The sequence below is a fragment of the Marmota flaviventris genome, chromosome 6, assembly GCF_047511675.1.
Source record: "Marmota flaviventris isolate mMarFla1 chromosome 6, mMarFla1.hap1, whole genome shotgun sequence".
Classification (NCBI taxonomy): Eukaryota; Metazoa; Chordata; class Mammalia; order Rodentia; family Sciuridae; genus Marmota; species Marmota flaviventris.
In genome coordinates this window covers 126,864,927-126,873,135 of record NC_092503.1, presented here as the reverse complement: position 1 = coordinate 126,873,135, position 8,209 = coordinate 126,864,927, and the positions used below count along the sequence as shown (strand labels likewise).

The following is an 8,209-nucleotide window of genomic DNA, read 5'->3' as shown; positions in this document are numbered from 1 at the left end:
AATGTGAACTTATATATTGGTGATGATGTTTTGTTAAAAAGAACAAAAAAGGCCAAAATCATAAGTTAAGAGGTAAGAAAATGAATGTGTTCCTAGTCCCTTCATGATCGATGGTCACTCAGCTGCCTTGTCAAGGGGGATAGAGACACAGAATCAACACACAGACTGCGGGAGTTGGTGAGAGAACTGGCTGCAGACCCACCTCAGGTCATTGTCTAGTAGCTCTGTTTATTTTTGGAATGCACACAACTATTATAGGGTTCGAGTGGGGTGTGCCTGTCAATCATACATAAGCAAGACAATATCCATAAGCCATTCTTCTGCCTAATGTAACCGCACTGTGAGGAAACTCTAAATGTTGCTGTCATGGCAGAAAGCAATCTAGAAGGGTCTTTGGCTCTTACTGAGTCAGGGGTTTCATGCCCTGAAGGCCGTGACTCTCAGTTTCCTGGCCGGGCAGTTGGGCAATGATAACCACAAGTGCTGAGGATGTGGTTTCACCCCATTCAGCAGGTGCTCCTGTCAGGCCTGAAGGAAGGTGGATATTTCAGGCACTTCCGAGCTGCTAGTAGCTGCTAGCTGAGACTGAAAGTTATTCCATCAAGAAAAGAGAAATATAAGAGGAGCTTCTTTCACATTCTTACACATATAGGAAATAAAGTACCAAATGGTGAAGGTCATCCAACAAACATTACATGGAAGAGAGCCACCATCTTTGGAAAGAGGATAAAGAATGGAAAACATGGATAAGAAGAAAACATCTAAAAAGAGTTAGATTGATGTCTCTCATGTGGAACTAGCAAAAGCTCAAGAATGCCAGGTACAGTAGTCTACACCTGCAATCCCAGCAATTAGGGAGCCTGAGGCATGAGGATGGCAAGTTTGAAGCCAACCTCAACAACTTAGTGAGACAGTATCTCAAAATAAAAAATTTAAAGGACAGAGGAGTTCAATCCCTAGTACCAAAAAGAGGAGGAAAAAAGAAAGCAAGCTCAACATCATGTACTTTTGAGGTGGAGTGTGCCAATTCTTTCATCTCTGTCCTAGCATTTCAGGCAGTTTTTGAGTGTCAGGAGAAACATCTGATTGGTGAAAAATTCTAATATAAGATTATTATTTTGAGATTACATATCAAAATAGTGATTATCCTTAATCTTATCCTTAACATTACATATCAAGACTTGGTGGCTGCCACTTTCTCCCTATTGTCTTCATAGCCTCTTTGATGTCCTTGTTCCTCAATGTGTAAATTATAGGGTTCAGCATGGGAGTAACAACACTATACAATACTGAGGTCAGTCTGTCTTTCTCCAATGAGTAAGATGAAATGGGCCGCACATATGTGAAAATGGCACTACCATAATAGAGAAGGACAATGACCAGGTGTGAGGCACATGTAGAAAAGGCTTTGCATCTCCCCTCTGAGGAGTGGATCCTCAAGATGGTGGAGATTATGTAAAGGTAGGAAAGGACAATGCACAGGAAAAGAGTCCAAACAATGAAGACTCCAATGGACAGCAACACCAGTTCATTGACAGAAGTGTCCTCACAAGACAAGATCAGCAAAGGGGGTATGTCACAAATGAAGTAATTAATCTGGTTGTTGCCACAGAATGGCAGACGGAATGTCAATAGTGTATGCACCACTGAATTGAGGAAACCACCAGTCCAACATGAGGCTGTTAACTGATTATACAGGGCCTTGTTCATAATAACTGAATACCTTAAGGGTTTGCAGATGGCAATGTAGCGATCATATGCCATTGCTGCCAGGAGGAGACACTCTGATCCTACAAAGAAAATGAATGCAAAAAGTTGAGCCACACATCCCCCAAAGGAAATGCTCTTCTTCTCTGATACAAGATGTACCATCATCTGGGGGACATTGGTGGTGGTGTAGCAGACATCAAGAAAGGCCAGGTTTCTTAGGAAGTAGTACATGGGTGTATGTAGGTGTGGATCAGCCATAGTCACCAAGATGATGAATATGTTTCCTCCCAAAGTATATATATAGGAGAGAAAAAAGATGGTAAATAGTAAAAACTGCAATTCATTCAGGTCAGAGAATCTCAAGATGATGAATTCAGATATAGCTGTTTGGTTCTTTCCTTCCATAATGTTGTCTGGTTTCCTCTGGGGAGTTGGGCAAAGAGACATATAGATAACAATAATCATATGCTACAGTAGCTATGGTCTGAAAAACAGGAAAGCAAAATATTACAAATACAATATTACTATCTATATCTGGTAGTAAACCAGGGAATATCACTCTTATAAACTATGACTCATACCAGCTACCAAACACATATGTAAAAACCTCCAGTGTTTCACTTGAAAATCATCTCCCTGTATAAGATACAGCACTGAAAATTTTTAACTAAGAGCAAATCACAAGGGCTGGGGGTGTGGCTCATTGGTACAGCACTTACCTAGCACATGTCAGGTACTGCGTTTGATTCGCAGCATCACATATAAATAAATAAAATAAAGGTCCATCAACACCTAAAAAAAAAAAAAAAAAGCAAATCACAAAAGGGCAATGTACGTCCTAAGATTCTCTGTTAATAATACCTCTGTCAAGCCTATTTACATTTTCTTGGTGATGTGTAGACATGTATTGCAGAAACAGTTACAGAAGAATCTCTCTGGTCTTCATTACCTTCTGCAAAGCTATCTGTGCTCCTCCTTGCCATCCTTGAATGCAGAACAAAAATTGTCTTTTTTTCTGATTAAAATTAATGTGTTTGTTTTAGAATATGTTGAAAACATAGAAAATTATTTTTTTTTAAATATTTTAGTTGTAGATGAACATGATACCTTTATTTTGTTTATTTGGCTTTATATTGTGCTGGGAATCGAACCCAGGGCCAGTGCTAGGCAAGTACTCTACCACTGAACTACAACCTCAGCCTGAAAATAAATTTTTAATAAATATAATCCTTAATGTTCACAGAGATGGTTTTGTTTCTGTCTTTTAGATCAATTTCCCATATGTAAGTATTCAAAATGAGGATCAGAAAAGTATGCATTTTAACCTGCTTTTTTCTTAAGCACTGCATTGTGATAGTTTTTCATGGCAATAAACCCTATGAAACATGATCTTTGAGTTGTAAATAATTTATCTTAATTCTGTAGAACTTCCATAAATGATAAAGAGTCAGTTAATGACCTTTAGTGTGACAGCATCCTGACTTTGAAATAAGTCGTGAAGATTGGTCTGACATTAGGTTAACAGAAAATATCTTCAGTAGTCTAAATTAAAGGTTATCATGCAACTATGGATCATATTTACCTGTAGGTTACCAACATCTCATATTCTAATGAACAACATTTCTCAACATTAGAAGTGGTTTAAGAAAAAGCCACTGTTATTAGTGAACATTTGCATTTTTTAAATTTACTTATTTCTGTTATTTAGTTCTCTGAATTTGGGGTCAGATTACTTGTATTTCTATAAATTTTCAAAAAGACTCACTCATCCTAGTAAATTAGAAACTCACTGGCACAGGTCCTCTATCTGGAAAATTCAAGAGGCATTTGGTTTATTCAAGATTCTGTTGCTGTTAGACAAATCATTTTAAGTGCTGAGTGGAGAAGGTTACCAATAATCTCTAAGCACTTTCTACATGTCATCTCATTTACTCTACACATATCCAGTGAGATAAGTAATATCATCATGGCCATTTTCTTAGACAGAGTTCCTATAAAAAAGACATCAGGCAGAGTTTAGGTGAAAAGACATTTTATCTCAATATACTTACATCGAGTGGTAGAAAATTTGATTCCCTTAAATGACAAAAGAATGTTCTTTAAGAATACTTTTCTGGTTTCAAAGAAACTTAAGTTCATACAATTAAATTATTTTAACTATGTAGTCACAAACTTTTATGACTTGTGCTTCCAAATGTTAATGATTTGTGCCTACAGCATCTTGACAGTTAAATCTAATTGTTACTATATATCTGATCTTTCACTTCAATGTGTTTATTTAAATAATAAAGACCCAATGCAGTTATCATTTTCCTGTCCAAATGAACATTAAAGGTTTGTGTTTGTATTATTAAGGATACTATTCCAAAGTTTAGGTTAAGTCAGTCAATTAAAATGTTTGGGAAAATTATGGGGATAATCACTATGTAAATATAACTAATTGCCACACTGTATCCTATCAATATGTATAATAATTGTCAATTGCAAAATAATTTTTAAAAAAATTTCAGGTTATAGGCTGGGAGTATAGTTCAGTGGTAGAGCACCTGACTAGCATGTGCAAAACCCTGGGTTTGATATCCAGTAAAATGCACAAAAAAAATATTCAACTTTAAATTCAAGGAAAAAAGTTAATTTTGTAGTTTGAGCTCTTACACAAATTATAGAAACCAAAATCATAAATAAAATACCGTGTTTAAACCTAAAAGTACATATTGTATATTTATTCAAATATATACTTTATTGATTATCCTGGCCTATAGAAAAAAATATATACATTCTAATTTTAAGTTTGGAATGTAGTACCTTTGTACTTTAGTTTTAATTGATGTCCTCACTGCTTGTGAACTACTGTGGATATTTTCCGTGGAAGTAGCCGACAAATTAGATGAAGGTTTAAATTTCCATAATATAGTATCTCACACTGTTACTAGAACTAAATGAATTCTCCAATACAATTTTCACTCAATCCAAAATTCCTGTTCTCTAACCATCTCTTTTTCTTTTTCTAATATCTTCCTCCCCTTACTCATTTTTTTAACATTTCCTTCTATTCCTGGGAAACCCTTTCTGCTCATTTTAGTCAACAATTATATGGCAGTATGTACTAAAGATAAAATAAGTATTAATGTATAAATTATATATGATGTATATGATATATAATTTATACATTATAAATTTTAGCCATATAATGTGTAAATTATATGGCTAAAGACAAAGTGTACTAAAGACAAAATTAAAAAAAAAAAAAAAAAAAAAAAACAGAATTTAACCATATCTCTAGGAATGTGCACATTGAAGATTATGCATAATTTTAAAAAAATCTAATAAAACTATAATAATTATTTTAAAGTTGAAAATAGATTATCTAGTAAGAAACCTAGTTACCAAAAATTTCCCAGAGAAAATATGACTTGAAATCTCAATAGTAAACAGGAGTTAAGTAGGTAAGACAAGGTGAATGTAGAAAACTTTCCATACACAAATAAGAACATATGCACAGGTCCTGAGGTTGGAGTAATATGAGACCTAAAGGAAATCCAAGAAGCCTGGAAGGAAAGGAGCAAGGACAGGAGGCTGCTCTGATAAGGTAAGAATCATCTGGAGCAACTGGAATCCATTTCAAGATTGTGAAATATTCTATTAGAATCTAAGAGCAATTGGAATATATTTCAAGGATGTAAGATGTCTATGTTCTAAAAATGTTCTTTCTGGAAAATGTGTGGGCAATAAAATAGAAGGAAGCAAGAATGAGCAAGACAAGCTCATTGAGTTCTCTATTTCAGTCAGACAAAAAGTCATGGAACTTCACACCAGAGTGGTGAGACCTGGGTTGGAAATGATCGGAGGCATTGGTAGATGTTAGGAGATACAATCTTTAAAGTTCTGGAATGAAAAGAGAAAGAGGGATGAATTAAGGATAATCATTATTACTGACATATATTAAATGCTTGATATGAAAAAAAAATCTTATTTCTTCAAATTCTCTCTCTCTCCTCTCTCTCTCCTCTCTCTCTCTCTCTCTCTCTCTCTCTCTCTCTCTCTCTCTCTCTCTCAGACACACACACACACACACACACACACACACACAGAGAGAGAGAGAGAGAGAGCGAGCAAATATGAAGTAGAAATATTATGCTCATACTACAAGAAAAAAACTAAATGAGGAGATTTTAACCTTAATGGGTGCACTGTGCTGATCTTAATCCTAGTTTGAATGAGTAAATGCTTAGTAGAGTCACTCACTGAGATAAGGAAATCAGGAAAAAGTTGAGATCTAGAGATATATCAGAGGTTCAGTGATGGTCTCAGTGAACTGGAGGCATCTTTGAGATGTCCAATAAAATGTCTCAAAAAGCAGTTGCTATTTGGACCTCAGGACAGAAGTATATACTAGGGACATACATTTTTAACATATCTGTAAATAAAAGGTGTTCAAAACTATGATATAGATGGGAGTGAATAGAGTAAGAAATAAGGGAACACAAAATTGAACATTCTTAAGTTCTGTAAAATTAATTTTGCTATATGGAAAAGTCAAAAAAAGAAGATGGAGACATAAAATAATAATATGAAGAAATCCAAAAAAGCATCAAATCAACAATGATGCAAAATATAAAAATACAAAAAAAAAAAAAATTTACCCAACTGTTACTCATAAAAAGACATCCTGCTGATGATAGATGAAACACTGATCCAGCTGTTCTGCCTCCCTCTTTGCATGTATTACACACTCAGAGAAAGAACTGTTTTCTCCCAGGGATATCCTGATTCTTTTGTTTTGCCATTTAGGATACTTCCCAAGCCTACTGTGTCCTGAGATAATTCCTTATCACTACAAAACACAATTTTCCTGTGTCCTAATCTATTAGGGAGCTGTCACATGGTAAAATGATGAGATGGAATAATTAAAACAACTAATATGTTAATTCTCTAAGGTTATTTGCCTTGAGACAAAATACATTTTTTAGAATATTCCTTTTAATTTTATATTCAACCTGCAAGTTTTTCTTCCTGCCCCCATTTCTATCTTCCAATCTTTATGTATTTTTTTTTCAAAGTTCACCTTAAAATCTACCTTTCTCATCAGTTGAAAATGATGTCTCTCCTCTGGGGAACTCTGAGGCTTTTGTTTAGATCTCAACTATGGCACTTAAACAAAACATATTGACTTTTTGTAACTTATATTACTTATTTGTCCACAAATCATTTAAGTTTTCTTTAGGATTTGAGGCCAAAGGGGTGACGCAGGGAATGTTTTCAGGGGTTTACATCATAGTAAGATCTCAAGGATGGCTGCTCAGGACCTACAGGAACAGATTCCCTGAAAATTCATTAAGTGTCTCAGTCTTGATGTTTTCACTTCTAAGAGACTCAATGCATCTTTTTTTGTTTGTTTGTTTTAATGACTCTTTGAAGTATGTTTACCCAGGGGTACTTTACCACTGAGCTATATACCCACTCCTTTTTTACAATGAGACAGGGGCTAATAAGTTGCTGAAGATCTCGCTAAGTTGCTAAGACTGACATTGAACTTGTGATCCTCCTGCTTTATCCTCCCAAGTACCTGGAATAACAGGCATGAGTCACTCTATCAAAGCTTAGTGCCCTTTATTGAAAAAATAATAATAATAAAAGGAAACTAAGAAATGTAAAATCTTTAAATTGCAAGGATTTCCTAAAAGTTTATTGTCCAATCGCTTACTTACATCTGAAATCACATAGTAAGCATGTAAAATAGGCATAGCAAGCATGCATTGATGTTAGATCCCTATGAAAGATTGTTTCTTGTGAGAAAACAAGACAGTGTTTTCCTAATACTATTTTCTGAAATCCAGTGGTGTTTTATCTTGTTGTTTTATATATATATATATTCCTTTATCCAGTAAAGAATCAGAAAGTTAGCACTTGTCCACTCTGAGATACAGAAATTGCTCAAAGGGAAGGAATCTCCATGGTTTGCACACTCTCAATCTACTCCTGTCATTCAAAGCATGGGACAGAAAGTTTCAATTTTCCCTCCCTGGGAAGCCTTTGGGTCATTACACTTCCATCTCCCCTCCACACATACACTTAGTGTGTCATCCAAAAAGCAAGGCAAAACATTATTTTTGAAAGCAATGAACTATAACTAAGCAACTAAAAACTACTTACCTGTGATCAAAACTACATAGCAAAGATTACCATTCAGCAACCTAGAGCCTGATGTGGAACTGCTTTTATGAACCCAAGGAGTGGCACATAATAACTATCTCTGCAGACTCTCTGTCAGCTAACTTCCAACTGAGTACAGAGAGTCTTCTCAACCCCTGCATGCCAGTGGGTGGGACTAGAGCTGAGCAAGGAAAAGCCTTATATATGTGAAAGATCTCCATATCTTGTGGGAATCTTTCAAGGACCCTGAAGACACACTTCTGGGACCTCTGAGCACAAAAGTCCTGAAACTGATAACTGATTCCTGCTAAGTCCCGAGAATTTGTTTTATCTCTAGCCTCTTTGC

General features: G+C 35.4%; 1 protein-coding gene across 1 annotated transcript; it reads right to left on the bottom strand.

The window, feature by feature from the left end:
* Positions 1-1,167: 1,167 nt before the first annotated feature.
* LOC139706267 (olfactory receptor 5V1-like) lies at positions 1,168-2,115 on the bottom strand. The gene has a single exon (XM_071613970.1). The coding sequence runs from the start codon at positions 2,113-2,115 to the stop codon at positions 1,168-1,170; it is 948 nt and encodes a 315-aa protein (XP_071470071.1).
* Positions 2,116-8,209: the final 6,094 nt, after the last annotated feature.